Source organism: Bos javanicus, chromosome 23, assembly GCF_032452875.1.
Source record: "Bos javanicus breed banteng chromosome 23, ARS-OSU_banteng_1.0, whole genome shotgun sequence".
Classification (NCBI taxonomy): domain Eukaryota; kingdom Metazoa; phylum Chordata; class Mammalia; order Artiodactyla; family Bovidae; genus Bos; species Bos javanicus.
In genome coordinates this window covers 2,955,537-2,975,686 of record NC_083890.1, presented here as the reverse complement: position 1 = coordinate 2,975,686, position 20,150 = coordinate 2,955,537, and the positions used below count along the sequence as shown (strand labels likewise).

At 40.0% G+C, this 20,150-nt stretch overlaps 1 protein-coding gene across 1 annotated transcript in view; it reads left to right on the top strand.

The window, feature by feature from the left end:
* The window catches only part of PRIM2 (DNA primase subunit 2), a 334,693-nt gene that overhangs the window by 2,908 nt on the left and 311,635 nt on the right, over positions 1-20,150 (top strand). The window contains exons 3-5 of the mRNA XM_061397775.1: positions 1,096-1,199; positions 3,716-3,795; positions 5,302-5,422. Coding sequence (XP_061253759.1) covers positions 1,096-1,199; positions 3,716-3,795; positions 5,302-5,422 — 305 coding nt within the window. The remainder of the gene's footprint in view (positions 1-1,095; positions 1,200-3,715; positions 3,796-5,301; positions 5,423-20,150) is intronic.

The following is a 20,150-nucleotide window of genomic DNA, read 5'->3' as shown; positions in this document are numbered from 1 at the left end:
TTATGACTCCTGACAAAGGTTTGTCAACCGTAAGACTTACTTTCTCTAAGAGTAATTATTTTAAGGTTTGGTGCCATCTTCCGAAGGTGTTAGATAAAATTGCATTCCTATAGGGCAGAGGTGCAATGGGTTTACAACAAAGGAAAGAATTTATTACCTTAAGGGTCTAAAGTTGCTAACACCAAGGCCACTACTTATTTTTTCTACATACCAACTATATTAATTAATACACATTCAAGGATATAATACAGGGGATGTAGAAACTTGGCAGCAAGCATTGGCTCATCAATGAAATCTTTTACTAGTTTTATTCTGACAGTTTCTAACTCTCTGAGAGGCTCTAAGCTATTTGAATATCTTAAGCTCCCCGTGCCTCTTGAGGCTGGGAGACTGTAAACAGTCGAATGCATAGCTGTAAGAGTCTGGGTAAACTTGTCAGGCGAGTTAGAGAGCTATCTGAGGGGTTTGGATTTAAACACTCCTAATTGCCCAGGAACTTTATTAATTGGAGCTGTAAGTTAACTCTTTGTCAGAGAGAGCAAGATGGTGGTGGGGGACAGCCCTCAGTAAAGTCAGAGGTGAGAGCACAAAGCAATAAAGTAGGCAGACTCTGGTTTTTGGGGGTAGATGCTCGAGAATATCCAGGGGGACTCCTGAGGCTCGATCCCGCCTTTGCGTGTGCCGAGCCTCCTTCCTCATGACCTTTGTCATGAGTGGAGTGCCTCTCGCCGGCTCCCGGCAACCCGCCTCACAACCGGCTCCGCATGAGGGGTATCCACGCTGACACACTTGTGCACCCCTCAGCAGTGATGCTCAGTACATCATGATTGTCCCCATCCCTTGCTCCTTTCCGGTTGAGAATCCGTGGTATGAGGTTATGCTGTGGGATGTGGTTATTTTTTGCATATGGTTGGAGGTTATTCTGTTACAAACACATATAACTTACATAATGTGCTTGCAGAAAATGGAGCTTAAGTATTGTCATAAAAAGTAATTATGGAATTGCTATCCATAGATTTGCCTTGGATTTAGTTTTTTAAGATTACCTTGCATTTATACATGTTTCCCCCCTTCTGTTTTTCATATTTTTTCTAGTGCTAAAATCAGTTGAGAATCTTGGTCTGAGCTACATGAAGGGAACTGAACAGTATCAGAGTAAGCTGGAGGCTGAGCTTCGGAAGCTCAAATTTTCCTACAGAGTAAGTAAAAGAGGGACGGAGATGTTCCTTCAGTTTGTTTATGTACTGGTAGTAACCGGGGGAAAGGTCTTGTATTATGCCCAGGGCTTTAAAAAAGACTCTTCCTGAAGGAACCTACCAACCATGAGGGATGATTGACGTACAGTCAAACTCCAGTGCGGCAGGGTGTCTCCACCTTAGGAATGTGAACATTCGGGACCTGATGATTCCATGGTGCATTTAGGGGGCTCACTGGCATCTGTGGCTTCTGGGCTGTGTTTCCAGATATTGCTAGATGTGTTCTGTGCAGTCAAGGTGAAAAATGCTGTTATTTGATGTGTGCTCCAAGAACTCTGTTTTGTTCTCCTGGTGGCTCAGTGGTAAAAAGTCTGCCTGCCAACGCAGGAGTTGTGGATTCTCTCCCTGGGTCGGGAAGATCCCCTGGAGATGGAAGTGGCAACCCACTCTAGTATTCTTGCCGGGGAAATTCCATGGACAGAGGAGCCTGGTGGGCTAGAGTCCATGGGGTTGCAAAAGAGTGGGACATGACTTAACAACTAAATAACAACCAGGAACTCCAAAAGCACAGAGAATTAGCTCAGGTTGGGGAGGGCTTCCTAGATGAGATAGTGCTGGAACTGAATCTCAATGGATGTGATCTCATTTTTATTTTGAGAAGATGAATATCAGTGGCAGATGGACGGGGTCATTATCTGTTGGGGAACACCAATCAGGAGCTTGGAGATGACAAGTAAATTGAATGGCGTGAAGGGGACTGATTGAAGAGATAGTGAGAAGATGGAATCATAAGATTATAGAGATACAAGGAGGAGGGACAAAAGAGTTCTGAATGACGTTTGGGTTTCTGGTGATGACAGCTGGGTGGATGGTGGGATATACAGGAGAGGAGGCAAGTCTTACTAGAAAGAGGACTGAGTTTTGTTCACGTTGTAACTCTGAGGTGCTTGTGGAACTATCTCGAGGGCTGCAGGGTGTGCAGTAGATACGGGCTTGTAGACAGAGGCAGAAGGTGAAACAGTGGTGGTGTTTGGAGGTGAGAGGTGGGAGATGAGTGTGGAATATTTCCTCTTCTAACATGTTTAGCTGAGAAGACCGGGGAGGTAGGTCTGAGTATAGGAAAATTTGAGGGGAAAAGATACACACATACACATGACAGCATATATTTGAACATATTTATAAGCTGAGCAGAAAGATCTGGAAGAGAAGAGAGGGCGATTGTAGATACTTTGGGAGAACTTTGGATTAGTCACAGTCCTTAGGAGGCAGGAGCAGGTGGGCTGCGGAGTTTCCATTGGGATCAGCTGTATGTAGGAGGAGAGAGAGGTTTGTCAGTAGGGATAGTGGGGAAGGCAGTACCACACGCGGTGGCAGGAGTTTGGGCTGAGGAGTCAGCCTGAGGCCTTTGCTTTCTGTAAAGTAGGTGAGGTCCTGTGATGAGAGGAGGGGACGGTGGTGTATTGGGGAGCGCTGGCCACCTAGTGAAGATCAAAACAGCTGTCCTGAGATAGGGAAAGGAATGGTTATGGGGCCAGATCCCAGCTCTGCTGCTTATGGGCTTGTGACCTGGAACAAAGTCAGTTTCCTCATCTTTAAAATAGGGATATAGTGGTGCCCTCCTCATAGGGGCTTTCAAAGGATTATGTGGATTAATGGATTAAAAATGCTTATAACAGTGCCTGGTACATTGGGAGTGCTCAGGACATGTTTGCTCTGACTGTGTTGAACTTGAGGAAAGATTCCTTAGTGTTACTTGTTTGACTTAGTACGACTACAATGCTAGATTCTAGTAGATATGCAGCAAGCAACAAAGGTTTACTGTATAGCATAGGAAACTATAGTTAATATCTTATAATAACATATGATGGAAAATAATTTCAAAAATAATATGTGTATTTGTGTAATTAAATCACCTTGCTGTGCACTTGAAACGTTGTAAATCAGCTATACTTGAATAAGATATATATATTAAAAAAAAAGATTTCTGGGTGTTGAGAAAGGTCCAGTTGAGGTTTGTTGTTGTTCAGTTGCTCAGTCATGTCCGACTCTTTGCGACCAGTTGACGGTAGAGGGTGTGAATTTTTAATGTTCCAAATTCCTATAATTGTATATTTTTTCCCCAGAAGTTCTCAGCATTTTGGGAACAGGACTGCAGAGTATAGCTATGGATTTGTTTAGAATCTAGGTTTTGCCAAATGGTTGAAATGAGAATAGTTGAGGGTTTATCTGGGAAGTGGTGGAAGAGGTGAGTGGCTGGACGAGTGTAGGTGAGTGTAGGCTGGACGAGAAGGAAAGTTAGAGGTGGAAGAAAACAGTGGGATCCAAACCCAGGAGGTGGTGGTGTTCAATTGTGTTTCACCCAGTTGTCCACCTAAGTAAAGTGATACTCCTCCTGGGGAGCATATTATGAAATCTGTGTTACTGAACTTCTGCTTCACCATTGGCTTATGCTGACTCAGTAATTCTTTACACCTTTCACTGTTCTGCATTTATTTTCTTCATTTGCCATTGTTTTTCAGGAAAGCTTGGAAGATGAATATGAACCTCGAAGAAAAGATCACATTTCTCACTTTATTTTGCGCCTTGCTTACTGCCAGTCGTGAGTATACCTTTGTCTTCCACAGTCAAATCTGACATCTTGGGCTATAAACTGGTGCAGGAGGGCCGACAGGTATTGTACCCATTGTAGGAAATCCCAGGATAACATCAGAAACCAGTGGTTCATGGGCTGAATGCTGTTGTAGCGAATTGTTTGAAACGAGTTGTTGACTAAAAAAATAAAATATTTTTGCAGATTTTGCCTATTAAAACACTTTTTACTTTATGGGAGGGATTCTTCATTTAGGATTTAAAATTAGAGATGATTTCATTAGGAAGAAGGATTTTGGAATCAAACACATACTTGAATCTGCACAGGTTTTAGCAGTTGACTTGTATGGGCTGGTGTCCATTAGATTAAGATCTTTTCCTTTGGTAGTTTCTTAGAAGTCAGTAGTGCCACCCAGAGGAAGGAGTTGGTTGCTTTTTTTTTTTTTTTTACTGTGTATTTTCTTATATTTATTTTGGCTAAATTGCATACTTACTATGTTTCTTTTCTGTTTCTTTTTTGGCAATAGCCTTATCAAATGGGAATCTTGAATTATTTACTATCCCAAGATAATGACTGAGAAATTATTGACCAGCTTTGGTCCTAGAGCTTTTCTTTTGTTAAAAAAGCGTATGCAGGTTTTGCAATTTATGCAATAAGTGAATTGCTGACAATGTGAAAGTCATTTGAGGAAAGAAATCATATTTTACATGGAGTAGCTTAATTATTTTATAACAACAATAATGCCCATCTGTCTTATAAATTAATGTTCTATATTGACTTTTGGGGCTTCTCTGGTGGCTCAGTGGTAAAGAATCCTCCTGCCAGCGTAGGAGATGTGGATTTGATCCCTGAGTGGGGAAGATCCCCTGGAGAAGGAAATGGCAACCCACTCCAGTATTCTTGGCTGGAAAATCCCATGGAGAGAGGAACCTGGTCGGTCGCAGTCTGTGGGGTTGCAAAAGAGTGGGACACCACTTAGCGACTAAACAGTAACAAATGTTGACTTTTAAAAAGTTGAGGTATCTTAATGCTTATTAAATTTTGTGAAGTTATAAACTCTAAAGCTGTAAGCAAAGTTTACTTTGCAGAGTTTATCTGATTATAATCTATTCAGAGGTAAAATTACCTTTAAAAACTTGTGATGTTTATTTGGCATTAACAGGAGGGATACTCCATTTTCTGATGTAAACAAATACTTTGCAGTTAGATTAAACGAAGTGTACTATTTTATGTTATTTGATGGTAATGCAGCTAGACTCTGTATTTAATTCTTTTAATTATGTTCAAAACATCTTTCTTCCCCATGTTCTACTCAGTCCTGGGAAATTGTGGCATGTCACCTGTATTCACAGTCTTACCATAGTAGAGAGCTTGATGCTGTTAATGAACTTAAGTCTGTTGGCCTATTGCTCACATTTGAATGTTGTTTCATAGAAATGTCTTGGATTTAAAATCAATGGACTTTTAAAATTGTCTTTAAACTTTTCACTTACAGTTTTCTTGTCTCTGTTTTAGTGAAGATCTTAGGCGCTGGTTTATTCAGCAAGAAATGGATCTCCTTCGATTTCGATTCAGTATTTTACCCAAGGACAAAATTCAGAGTTTCTTAAAGGATAGCCATTTACAGTTTGAGGCTGTAAGTATATTTTTATAGTCTTTCCAATTGTGTCACCTGCCTTGACCTTTAGTGCTGGTGTTAATATGTGGAGTTTGTTTTCTTTACATTTTCTTCCTGAGGACTTGCCTGAAAGAATGAGTCACTTTGGCTTCACACAAAGTGAACCTTTCTCTTCCATGACTAGAAGAAAAGGGGCTCCTTAGTATCAGAGCATCACATTTATTTAGTTACTATTTTAAGTATGTGATTTATGAAAGCACAAAAAGGTTTAATTTATAAAAATTCATCTTTAACCAGAATCTTCTAGGCCAAAAATTTAAAGCTCGTAATATTCCAAAGAAAACAGAGAAGTGGTAGTACTTATTTCCAGCAATGAGGTTTAGGGTGGATAATACTTTATTTTAGAAGTCATTTGTCAGCAAAATCTCTGAATAGTTCTAAGGTGTAATTTTGTAGACAGATCTGAATGAGTTACATGTAGGAATTATATAAGAAAGAAGAAATATTGGGTATATTTTTAGCAAGAATAATTATTGTGGATAGAAACAGAATTTATGTCTTTTAGGTGGGCCTGTGCTGCAGTGGGAAGAAAGAAAAAATTATGTTTTGTGAAACTTAGAGCTGTCAGATGGCGGTAGGATGGTCAGGACTGTATTTGGGCGTTAGAATGGGTGATTCCAGGCCAAAAAAAGTAAAAAAGTAGAAATTGGAGTAGGTGAAGGAATTGTCCTGCTGAGACGTGGATGTGCCCACTGCAGCAAGAACCAGTGTGGCTTCCTGCTTTGGGGGGAAGGAGATGTGTGAAGAGAAATACATAAACCTTTGGTGGGCATTTAGTGTGTCACCTGTGAGCAAGGCACTTTCCAAAGTTTGACTCACTTCGGAGAATCCCGTGAGGTTTCTTATAACATCTGCTCAGACAGAGAAAAGTGTTGGTCCCAGTGCCATCTCACTGTCCAGACCCCATGCGCTTTCTACTTAGCTTAGAACTCTGATCTTTAGTGAAGTCTTACTGCTAATATCAGTTATAGTTCATCTATCCTCTCATATTAAAAATAGTTGCTTTTTTTTTTTGCTGTTGAAATTATGGTTTTGGTAGGTCATAGAGAAGAAGTATTTTTGAGATTGTGTTTATTCTAGATTGTTTCAGTAGGTCAGGTAGAATTTTTTTCTTTTTTAAAAAAACTTTTTTACTGAAGTATAACATACACAGAAAACTGCACAGGTTGTAACTGTCTAGCTCTGTGAAGTATCATGAAGGTTAAGGAAGAGAACCTTGTGGTCAACTGGCGTTGCCTTGTGTCTCCTTTCTTTACCACCCCATCTCCCTCTGATAATCACTGTCCTGACTTTTAATATCATGAATGATTCTGCCTGTCTTTGAACTTTATGTAAATAGTATTACGTGGTGTGTATTTGGGCGTTAGAATGGGTGACTCCAGGCCAAATAAAGGAAAAAAGAAATAGGAGTACGTGAAGGAATTATCCTACTGAGAAGTGGATGTGTCCACTGCAACAAGAATCAGTGTGGCTTCCTGCCTTATGTAAATAGTATTAATGGTGTGTCTTTTTTCCCCAGCTTTATTGAGATATGATATATTAATATGTCAGTTTAAGGTACACAGTGTGATGATCTGATACACGTATATGTTGTGAAATGTTTACTGCTATAAAGATAGTTAACAGATCCTTACATAGCATGTTATGTGAGGTCAGTTCAGTTCACTCACTCATTTGTGTCTGACTTTGCAACCCCATGGACCGCGGCACACGAGGCTTCTCTGTCCCTCACCAGATCCTGGAGCTTGCTCAAACTCTTGTCCATCAAGTCGGTGGTGCCATCCAACCATCTCATCCTCTGCTATCCCCTTCTCCTCCTGCCGTCGGTCTTTCCCAGCATCAGGGTCTTTTCCAGTGAGTCAGCTTTTTGCATCAGGTGGCCAAAGTATTGGAGGTTCAGCTTCAACATCAGTCCTTCCAATGAACACCCAGGACTGATCTTTAGGATGGACTGATTGGGTCTCCTTGCAGTCCAAGGGACTCTCAGGAGTCTTCTCCAGCACCACGGTCCTCAAGCATCAGTTCTTCGGCTCTCAGCAGTCTCACACAATCACCATTCTGTTGCGGTGGTGGTGAGGCCTTTGAGGGCCGTTCACAGCCGCTCTCAGGGGCACAGTGCAGGGCCCTCAGCTGCAGCCCCAGGCTGTTATGCGATCTCTGGAGCCCACTTCTGTAGCTGGATGTTTGCGCCCTTCCACCAGGATCTCTTCTCCTCTGCTGCCCAGCCCCTGGCAGCCTCGGTCCTATTCTGCTTCTGAGTTTGACTCTTAGATCCCACAGATAAGTGAGATCACAAGTATACTTTTTTATAATTGCTTTAGTGAGATAGAGTTTACATACCTTGAACTTCACTCTAAAAGTGTGCAAGTTTTTGGCTTTTTAGTATGATCATAGAGTTGCACAACGATCACCGTCTAATTTTAGAACATTTTCATTACCCTAAAAAAGAAACCTGTGCCCACTAGTCGTCATTCTCAGTTTGTCACTCTGTCATCTCTTGGCAACAACTAATCTGCTGTCTTTGTGAATTTGTGTATTCTGGGCATTTTGTATAAATGGACATTTCATATAGTTTATGGTCTTTTGTTACTGGCTTCTTTCACTTAGCATAATGTTTCCAGGTTTCATCTATGTTATATATGTAGCGTATATCAGTACTTCATTCACTGTACAGTCATTTCTTTTTTCAGTAGTTGATGGACATTGGATTATTTCAGCATTTTAGCTATGATGAATATGCTGCAGTGAATATTTGCATACACATTTTTGTGTGGATATCTTTTTATTTGTTTCAGATATACACCTAGGGGTGGGATTGTTAGGTCATAGAGTAATTCTATATTTAAACTTTCGAAGGACTCCCAGACTTTTCTGGAGGGGCTGCATCATTGTACGTCTCACTAGTTTGTTAGGGTTCTAGTTTCTTTACATTCTATAGCAGTTGCTTCTGTCTTTTTTTTTTGATTATAGTCATCCTGGTGGGTATGAAGTGATACATCATTGTGGTTTTGATTTTCATTTGTGACTGATTTCATAGTGACTGATGAGGTTGCTGGGAGGTATTAGGGGCAGGAGGAGAGGGGACAACAGAGGATGAGATGGCTGGATGGCATCACTGACTCGATGGACATGAGTCTGAGTGAACTCCGGGAGTTGGTGATGGACAGGGAGGCTTGGCGTGCTGCAATTCATGGGGTTGCAAAGAGTCGGACACGACTGAGCGACTGAACTGAACTGAACTGATAAAGTTGAGCATCTTTTCATGTACTTATTGGTTATTTGTATATTTTGTTTGGAGAAATGTCTATTTGTATCCTTAGTCCATTTTTTATTTGAATTGTCTTTCTATGGTTTACTGGTACATATTCTTAACATAATTTGAATACACAGCCACTGTAAGGCCTAATTCTATGAATTAGAAATCTTTTTCTTTCACTCTGAGGATTGTCATTTTTTAAAAAAATTATTTATTTATGGTTGCACTGGGTCTTCATGGCTGTATGTGGGCTTTCTCTAGTTGCAGCGAGCAGGGGCTACTCTTTATTATTGCAGTGTGTGGGTTTCTTGTTACAGTGGCTTCTCTTGGTGCAGAGCAGAATCTCCAGGCATGTGGATTTCAGTACTTGTGGCACACAGGCTCAGTAGTTGCTCGCAGACGCAGCTTGTGGACTCTCAAGTGCGGGTTTCAGTAATTGTAGCACACGGGCTTAGCTGCTCCTTGCCGTGTAGAATCTTCTGGGATCAGGGATTGGACCCATGTCCCTGCATTGCCAGGAAAATTCTTTATCACTGAGTCAACACAGAAGTCCTTGTCATTTCATCTTCTTGTTAGGATCATTTGCAACATGAAAGTTTTTAATGCAGATGAAGTGTAAGTGGTCTTTTTTCTTTTGTTATTTATGTTTTTGTTGTTGGCTTTAGGAAGGATTTGCCTAACAGATGGTCGTGAAGATTTACGCCTATTGTTTTCTCTAAGAGTTTTATAGTTTTTGTCCTTTTTAGGTCTGTTTAGTCTATTTACATTTTAAGTTGATTTCTGTGTATGGTGTAAAGTAGGGGCCCAGCTTCATTGTTTTGCATGTGGATATACAGTTGACCTAGCATCATTTGTTGAAATGGCTATTCTTTTCTCTTTAAATGGTCTTTTCACTCTTGTCAAAAGTCATTTGGCCATAAATTAGTTTATTTCTGGACTCAGTTTTATTAGCGCTGTGTGACGGGAGCCTGGCAGTCCGTGGAGTTGCAGAGTTGAACATGACTGAATGACTTAGCACTCACGTGTTTCTCCTTATGTCAGTACTACACGATTGAGCGACTGATCTGATCTGATCTGATGTGGTCTTAAATATTGATTCCTCTGGTTTTGTAATATGATTTCAAATTCAGTAGTGTGCATTTTCTCACTTTGTTCTTCTTTTTCAAGGTTATTTTAACTATTTTGGGTTCTTTATATTTTATGAATTTTAGGATCAACTTGTTAGTTTCTACCAACCAGCTGGGGTTCAGGTTTGGATTATGAGGTCTATGAAGATCCATTTGGGCAGTATTGCCCAATACTTAATCCCCTCGTCTTAATCCCTTAGGATAGGAAATGGCAACCCATTCCAATATTCTTGCCTGGAAAATCTCATGGACAGAGGAGCCTGGTGGGGTCCATGGGGATTGCAAAGAGTCGGACACGACTGAGTGAATAAGCGTGCATGCATGCTGTCTTAAATATTAAGTCTTCTGATCAATGAACATGGGAATTTTTTTTTTGTTTCTTGAGAGCTTTAATTTTTTTTTAACAAAGTTATGTACTTATTTATACCTCAGTATTTTATTCTTAACTGTCATTATAGATATAGTTTCTTCAGTTTTGAAATGTTCATTGCTAGCATATGGAAATCCAATTGATTTTTGTATATTGATCTGGTATCCTGTGCCCTTACAAAATCATTTATTCTGATAGTTTTTAGTGGACTCCTTAGGAGATTAGCTCTTATAAAGAAATAATCCTTCCTTTTCAATCTGGATGCTTTTTATTTACTTTTGCCTTATATCGTTAGCTAGCATCTCCAGTACAGTGTTGAATAGAAGTGACCGTAGTGGAAGTACTTGTCTTGTGTCTGATTTTAGGGTGAAAGCGTTCAGTCTGTTGCCAAGATATATGATGTTGGCTCTGGGGTTTTTGTAGATAGCCTTTACAGACTGAGAAGATTTATAATTTTCATTGAGCATTTTCATTGTGAAAGGGATTTTGTTCTTTTTCTACACCTGTTGAAATGATCATAGGGCTATGTCCTTTATTATATTAATATTGTGATAACCACAATGGTGTCATCACTCATCTTGAGCCAGACATCCTGGAGTGCGAAATCAGGTGGGCCTTTGTTCATCACTTTGAACTTTGTTCATCACTATGAACAAAGCTAGTGGAGGTGATGGAATTCCAGTTGAGATATTTCAAATCCTAAAAGATGATGCTGTTAAAGTGTTGCACTCAATATGTCAGCAAATTTGGAAAACTCAGCAGTGGCCACAGGACTGGAAAAGGTCAGTTTTCATTCCAATCCCAAAGAAAGGCAATGCCGAAGAATGTTCAAACTACCCCACAATTGTACTCATCTCACATGCTAGTAAAGTAATGCTCAAAACTCTTCAGGCTAGGCTTCAACAGTATGTGAATTGAGAACTTCAGATATTCAAGCTGGTTTTAGAAGAGGCAGAGGAACCAGAGATCAAATTGCCAACATCTGTTGGATCATAGGAAAAGCAAGGGAGTTTCAGAAAAACATTTACTTCTGCTTTATTGACTGTGCCAAAGCCTTTGACTGTGTGGATCACAGCAAACTGAAAAATTCTTCAAGAGATGGGAATATCAGACCACCTTAGCTGTCTCCTGAGAAATTCTATGCATGTCAAGAAGTAGCAGCTAGAACTGGACATGGAACAATGGACTTGTTCCAGATTGGGAAAGGAGTATATCAAGCTGTACACCTTGCTTATTTAACTTATATGCAGAATACAGCATGTGAAATGCCAGGCTGGATGAAGCACAAGCCAGAATCAAGATTGCCGAGAGAAATACCAATAACCTCAGATATGCAGATGACACCACTCTTATGGCAGAAAGCGAAGAAGAACTTAAGAGCCGCTTGATGAAAGTGAAAGAGGAGAGTGTAAAAGTTAGGGTAATATTGGTCTCATATAGTGAATTGAGAAGTGTTTCTTCCTCTTCTATTTTTGGGAATAAGTTGTGAAAGATTGGTCTTAAATTTTAAACATTTGGTAGAATTTACCAGTGGTCTTTCTAGGTCTAGGCTTCTCTTTGTGGGGTGTTTTAAAATTGCTGATTCGTTTTCTTACTTGCAGATTTTTTCAGATTTTCTACTTTGTGAGTTAGTTGTGGTAATTCCTGTTTTCTGGAGATTTGTCCATTGCATCTATTATGTAACTGGTGCTTATAGTTGTTCATGTGCTAAGTCCCTTCATTCGTGTCTGACTCTTTGCGACACTGTTGACCTTAGCCCACCAGAGTCCAGGCACCTCTGTCCATGGGATTCTCCGGGCAAGAATACTGGAGTGGGTTACCATGCCCTCCTCCATGGGATCTTCCCGTTCCATGGGTCAAACCTGTGTCTCTTACATCTCCTGCATTGGCAGGCAGGTTCTTTACCACTAGCGCCAACTGGGAAGCCCATTTTATTGTTACTCAGTTGCTCAGTCGTGTCCGACTGTTTGTGACCCCATGGACTGTAGCCTGCCAGGCTCCTCTATCCATAGGATTTTCTAGGCAAGAATACTGGAGAGGGTTGCCATTTCTTTCTCCAGAGGATCTTTCCAACCCAGGGATTGAACCTGCAGTGGCAGATGGATTCTTTAACCACTGAACCACCAAGGAAACCCAATGTAAAGCTACTACTGTTCAAAAGCTGTAGCCAGAAGTCCACACAAGGCCAGGTCTGATCCTACAAGCATCTTTCTGAGCTTGGGAACTTGTTGGGAGCCCAGATTTCTAACCAAAGCCACTAATCAAAACTTATAACACAGGACTTCCCTGGTGGTCCAGTGGTTAAGAATCTGCCTGCTGATGCAGGGGACATGGGTTTGACCCCTGGTGCAGGAACTAGAATCCCACATGCTGCAGGGCAACTATTGATGCCCATGTGCCATAACTACTGAGCCTGCACACCCTAGCCTGTGCTCCACAACAAGAGAAGCCATTGTAGTAAGCCTGTGGGTGCAACTAGAAATAGCCCTCACACAGCAATGAAGGCCCAGTGCAGTGAAAAAACAAACTTAGAATGCAGCTATCAGACACACACAATTCCATCAAAAGTGAGATATTCTTATTAAATTCTCATTAAACCTCTTGCAAACAATTTTATGAAATCTGGCACTTACCCATAACATGATTTCCTGTAGGAAAAAAACCCCAGAAGATGTATGATTAATCTATTTTTCTCTTCCAGTGTAGGGGTGGGTAGAAAGTAGGACCTTTTTCAATACCAAAGAACTCTGGAGTTACTGTTCCTTTATAATCCTTTTCATTTCTAAAGATTGGTTATGATATCTTCTCTTTCATTCCTGATTTTAGTAATTAAAATTTTTTTTTTGATCATTTAAGTACAGTTGTCAGTTTTATTGATCTTTTCAGATAACTTTTGGTTTTGTTGATTTTTCTCTTGTTTTTCTCTTCCTTATACTCTGTATTATTATCAGTTAACAATTTTTATTACTGTTTTCCTTTTGTTTCTTTAGGGTTTGGTTTGTTCTCCCCATCTAGTTTCTTAAGGTAGAAGTTTAAGTTATGATTCAAGGTGTGTGTTCTTTTTTTTTCTTTTGAATTGTAGTATAGTTGATGTATAGTGTTAGGTTAGTTTCAGGAGTCCTACATAATGATTTGACATTTGCATGCATAATGAAATGATCACCACAATGTTAAATAACCATTTGTTACCATACAAAGTTATTACAACATTATTGACTATATTCCTTACTCATATCCCTGTGACTTATTCTTTTAAACTGGAGATTTGTACTTCTTACTCTCCTTTACCTATTTCACCTACCTTCTGCTCCCTGCCTTTTGGCAAACGTATGCTTGTTCTCTGTATCTATATATAGGTCTGTTTTCATTTTGTTTTCTTTGTTCGTTTTGTTTTTTAGATTTCACATGTAAATAAGGTCACACCATATTTGTTTTTCTGTTTGACTTATCTCACTTGGTATAATACCCTTTAGGTCCATCATATTGTTGCAAATGATGAGATTTCATTATTTTAATGGCTGAGTAATAATTCTATTGTGTGTGTGTGAGTACACACACATATACAAACATACCATATCTTCTTTATTCATTCCTTTATCAGTGGATACTTAGGTTGTTTTCATGTCTTGATTAAGGTAAATAACACTTCAGTAAGCATTGGAATGCATCTATCATTTTGAACTAGTGTTTATGTTTTCTTCAGGCTAATACCCACAAGTGAAATTGCTGGATGATGGACGTTCTTGTGTTAGTTTATTGAGGAACCTCCATACTGTTCTCCATCAAGAGTGCACAAGGGCTCCCTTTTCTGCACCTCCTCACCAGCAATTGTTATTTGTTGTCTTTTTAATGGTAGTCATCCTGATAAGTGTGAGGTGACATCTCCTTTTGCTTTTGATATGCATTTCCCTGATGAGTGGTGATGCTGACCATCTTTTCATGTGCTTATTGGCCATTTATGTCTTTAAGTCCATCTTGAGTTTATTTTTGTGTCTGCTGCGAGAGAGTAGTTCAATTTGATTCTTTTTGTACCTATCCAGTTTTCTCAACACCACTTATTGAGTAGGCTGCCTTTTCCCTATTGTATATTCTTGACACCTTTGTTTTAGATTAATTGACCACATAAGTATGGGTTTATTTCTGGGCTCTCTATTCTGTCCCATTGATATAATATATCTCCTTTTGTACCAGTATCATACTGTTTTGATTACTGTAGCCTTGTAGTATAGTTTTAAATTAGGGAGTATGATTCCTCTGGTTTTTTCTTTCTTAAGATTGTTTTGGCTATTTGGGATCTTCAGTGTTTCCACAAGGATTTTAGAATTATTTGTTTTAGTGCTGTGAAAAATGCCATTTGTATTTTGATAGAAATTGCACTGACCTTGTAAATTGCCTTGGGTTCAGTTCAGTTCACTTGCTCAGTTGTGTCTGACTCTTTGCGACCCCATGAATCGCAGCACGCCAGGCCTCCCTGTCCATCACCAACTCCCGGAGTTCACTCAGACTCACGTCCATCGAGTCAGTGATGCCATCCAGCCGTCTCATCCTCTGTTGTCCCCTTCTCCTCCTGCCCCCAATCCCTCCCAGCATCAGAGTCTTTTCCAATGAGTCAACTCTTCACATGAGGTGGCCAAAGTACTGGAGTTTCAGCTTTAGCATCATTCCTTCCAAAGAAATCCCAGGGCTGATCTCCTTCAGAATGGACTGGTTGGATCTCCTTGCAGTCCAAGGGACTCTCAAGAGTCTTCCCCAACACCACAGTTCAAAAGCATCAATTCTTTGGCGCTCAGCCTTCTTCACAGTCCAACTCTCACATCCATACATGACCACTGGAAAAACCGTAGCCTTGACTAGACGGACCTTTGTTGGCAAAGTAATGTCTCTGCTTTTGAATATGCTATCTAGATTGGTCATAACTTTCCTTCCAAGGAGTAAGCGTCTTTTAATTTCATGGCTGCAGTCACCATCTACAGTGATTTTGGAGACCAGAAAAATAAAGTCTGCCACTGTTTCCACTGTTTCCCCATCTATTTCCCACGAAGTGATGGGACCGGATGCCATGATCTGCCGGGGACCAGCCCCGGCTGAACCAGGGTATTCGAAGGAGAGACGGCGTAGGCGAAGATCAGGAAACAATTGCTTAATTAAATGTTAATTAAGGATATAAAGAGTAATAGGATAGCTCAGTAGGAAAATTCAGTGGAGAAAAGAGGCTGAGATAAGGATAGCTCAGTGAGGAAATTCAGTGTAGAAAAGAGGCTGAATAATTCAGCCAGAAGGTAAGAGAAAGAACGACATGGTGAGACCAAGTTTCGGTGAACAAGGCCCGTACTTTATTTTCCAAAGTAGTTTTTATACCTTAAGTTATGCATAGAGGATAATGGGGGAAGGGGTAGAGTCAGGCAGCAAGCCAGGCTTTCTTCCTGCAAACTTATAATATGCAAAAGCTTAGGTGATTTGCATCATCTTCTGGCCCAGAGGCCTGTTAACATTTTAAGACCTTTTCTTCAGAAAACTTATTTTTCTCTAAAGGTGATTGGTCAGGAGCCACCCTCCAAAAGCATTAGATAAAGTTGCATTCCTACAGCGCAAAGGTGTGGTGGGCTATAACAAAAAGAATTAACTCAAGGGTCCCAGGTTACAAACATTAAAGCTACTACTTACACCAATTATATTAATCAATACACTGCCAGGGACCCAGCAGGTAAGGGATATGGAGACTTAGCAGCAAACATTGGCCCAACAAGTGAAAATCCCTTCACCAATACAATTTCTAATCAATCTTTTAACTACTCAAAAGAATCTGTGTTTAGACAGTTTAGAACATCTCCTGCCTCTCACAGTTGGGAGGCTCTGAACAATCACATGTTGCCGGAAAAACCTATTTAGGCAGGCTAGAGGATTTCCAAAGGAGTTTGTAGGTTAAACACTGTCACACCCAGGAATTATTAACTGGAACTGTAAGCTAACTTTTTTCAGAGAGGTAGTGGGGGACAGCCCCCTGTAAAGTCAGAGGTGTAGGTGAAAGCACAAAGCAGAAAGTAGGCAGACTCTGGTTTTGGGGGTATATGCTCGAGAATTTCCAAGGGGACTCCTGAAGCTCGATCCCGCCTTTGCGTATGCCGAGCCTCCTTCCTCATGACCTTTGTCATGGGCGGAGTTCCTCACGCTGGCTACCGGCAGTGATAGAATTCCAGTTGAGCTATTCCAGATCCTGAAAAGTGCTGCACTCAATATACAATATGCACTCAATATGCAATATGCCGGCTCCCGGCAATGATCTTCGTTTTCTGAATGTTGAGCTTTAAGCCAACTTTTTCTTGGGTAGTATGGTCTTGTACTACCCAAGACTGCCTTGGATAGTACTTCCCAAGACTGCCTTGGGTCCCAAGACTGGTCTTGTACTACCCAAGACTGCCTTGGGTAGTATGGTCATTTCAAAAAATATATTTATTTGGCTGCACTGGGTCTTTATTGCTGTGTGCAGGTTTTCTCTAGTTACATCAAGCAGGGGCTACTTTTTGCTGTGGTGTGCAGGCTTCTTGTGATGGCTTCTCTTGTGGAGCATGGGCTCTAGGGCACACGAGATTCAGTGGTTGCAGCACATGGGCTAAGTAGTTGCAACTCCTGGGCTCTAGAATGCTGGCTTAGTAGTTGCAGTACATGGGCTCAGCTACCCTGTGCCATGTGGAGTCTTCCTGGACAAAGGAATCTGTTTTCCCTGAACCAGCAGGTGAAATCTTAATCACGGGGCCATCAAGGAAGCCCAGTGTGATAATTTTAACAATATTATTTCTTCCAATCCATCAGCATGCTTTATCTTTCCATTTGCTTATGTTGTCTTTAGTTTTTTTTTTCAGTGTCTTAAAGTTTTCTGAGTAAGTCTTTTACTTCCTCGGTTAGATTTTCTCTCTTAGATATTTTGTTCTTGTGAGTGCAGTTGTAAATGAGGTTGTTTTCTTAATTTCTCTTTCTGATAGTTCATAGTTAGTGTATGGAAATGCAACAGATTTCTGTATGTTAATCTTGTATCCTGCAGTTTTACAAGATTCATTTATTAGTTTTAATAGTTTTATAGTGGCGCCTCTTCAAGATTTTCTGTATATAGTATCATGTCATCTGTCAACAGTAACAGTTTTACTTCTTTCTTTCCAATTTGAATTCCTTTTATTTCTTTTCTTTGTCTGATTATTTTAACTAAGACTTTCAGTACTATGTTGAATGAGAGTCGAGAGTGGCACTCTTGTCTTGTTCCTGATCTTAAAGGAAATGCTTTCAGTTTTTCACTGTTGAGTTTGATGTTGGCTGTAGATTTGTCATATCTGGCCTTTATGTTGAGGGATATGTTCCCTGTTTGTTGAGTGTTTTTCCCATAAGTGGTTTTTGAATTTTGTCAAAAGCTTTTTCAGCATTTAAGATGATCATATGATTTTTAGTCTCTGTTAGTTGCACATCACACCTAATAGATTTGCAGATATTGAAGCATCCTCACATGTCTGGGTAAATCCTATATGTTCATAGTATATTTTCCTTTTAATGTATTATTGAATTTGTTTTGCTTGTGTTTTGGTGAGGATGTTTGTACCTGTTTTTATCAGTGATTTTTTTTGTGTGTGTGATGTGTTTGTCTGGTTTTGCTATCATAGTAATGTGGACTTCATAGAATGGGTTTGGAAGTGTTTCTTCTTCTTCAGTTTTTTTTGGAGTAGTTTGAGAAGGATAGATTTTAGGTCTTCTTTAAATCTTTGGTATGCTCCACCAGTGTTGCCATCAGGTCCTGGACATTTGTTTGCTGGGAGATTTTTGATTACTCTTTCAGTTTCAATGCGGATAATTGGTCTATTCACATTTTTCTATTTCTTTCTGATTCAGTCTTGGGAGAGTGTACATTTTTAGAAATATGTACATTCTTTCTACATTGTCCATTTTATTGGTATATAATTGTAGTAATCACCTATGATCCTTTGTGTTTCTGTGACATTGTAACTTTTCCTTTTTCACTTAATATTTTATTTGAGTTCTCTCTATCTTGATGATAAAGGTTTGTCCATTTTTGTTTATCTTTTTAAGGAACCAGTTCTTAGTTTCATTGATCTTCTCTGATTTTAAGTTAGTCTCTATTTTATTTATTTTTGCTTTGATTTTTATTTTGTGTTTCTTTCTACTAGTTGAGTTTTTTTTTTTTTTTTCCTACTTCCATTAGGTGTAAGATTAAATTGCTTGAGATTTTTCTTCTTTTTTTGTTCTTAATTTTTATTTATGTATTTGGCTGTGTTTGCTGTTAGTTGCAGCACGTGGGTTCTTTGTGTGCAGGCTCCTGTCTCAGTATGGCACGTGGGCTCCAGAGTGCACAGGCTTCCTGGTGTGGTGTGTGCCTCGAGAGTGTGTGTGCTCTGTAGTTGCAGTGCGTGGGCTTCATTGTCCCACAGCATGTGGGATCTTAGTTCCCCAGTCAGGGATCAAACCCATATCCCCTGCATTGGAAGGCAGATTCTTAACCACTGGACCACCAAGGAAGTCCCTTTTCTTATTTCTTGAGGCTTATATTACGGTAAACTTCCCTCTTAGAGCTGCTTTTGCTGCATCCCATAGATTTTTGATTGATTATTGTCTTTCCCTTTCATCTGTTGCCATGTAATTTGACTTCCTCTTGATTTCTTCAGGGGTGCATTGGTTGTTTAGTAGCATATATTTTTAATTAATTTAAAAATATTTGTTATGTATGTGTGTATTTGTTTATGGCTGCACTGGGTCTCATAGCTGTTGGTGGGATTTCTCTAGTTGGGGTGGGTGGGGGCTGCTGTTTAGTTGCGAGCCTGGGCTCTCAGGCACTTGTGCTTCAGTGTGGGCTCAGTAGTTGCGGCTCAGTGGTTGTGGCGCTTGGGTTTAGTTGGCCCATGGCATGTGGAATGCTCCCAGACAAGGATCAAATCCATGTCCCTTACATTGGCAGGTGTATTCTTAACCACTGGAACCCCAGGAAAGTCCAGTAGCATGTTGTTTAGACTCCATGTATTTTTCTTTTGGTAGTTTTTTTCTTGTAGTTGATTTCTAGTCTCATAGTGTTATGGTCAGAAAAGATGCTTGATATGAGTTCAGTCTTCTTAGTGTTTTTGGAACTCTTTTGTGGCTCAGCATGTGATCTGTCCTAGAGAGTGTTTTCTGTGCACTTGGAGAAGGAGATGGCAGCCCACTCCAGTGTTCTTGCTGGAGAATCCCAGGGACGGGGGAGCCTGGTGGGCTGCCATGTGTGGGGTCGCACAGAGTCGGACACGCCTGAGCGACTTAGCAGCAGCAAAAAAGAATATATTCTGTTGCTTTTGGATTGATTGCTTTCTATATATTTGTTAAGTTCATCTGTTTATACGTGTTATTGAAGGCTAGTGTTTTCTTAATGAGTTTCTGTCTGGATGGTTTGTGGAAGTGGAAGTGTTAGTCGCTCAGTCGTGTCCATCCTTTAATGTTAAGTGAGTGTTAGTTATTATTATTAAACTTATTATTATTTCGTTAAAGTTATTATTATTAAACTTATTTTGTTATTGTTTCTTTGTTTTCGTTTACGATTGAGATATGGAAAAGTAAATTGAAAGTAAGTATTTATGTTTAGTTTGTCATTTTTAACCAGAAGCCTCAGCAATCTCAATTATTATAGTTTTAAATTTAGGGAACAAAGTTAAACTTTTGGAATGTATCTTATTAATAGTGCCTAACAGTCCAGCATGCATCAGTGTTAGGCAAAAGCCTCCCTCCACGGATCTCTTCTGCTCCTACACACCTTGCTGGGTATGTTGGGAATGTAGGGTCCTGATCCTGGGCCATTCTCACAGCTATGTTTTTAGCAGGCAGCCTCCAGGGATGAGGTAATGTCTTTCTGTTACATACAGTTGGGGCTTCTCAGCTTCAGTGCAAGCTTACTGTACTGAAGCATCCATC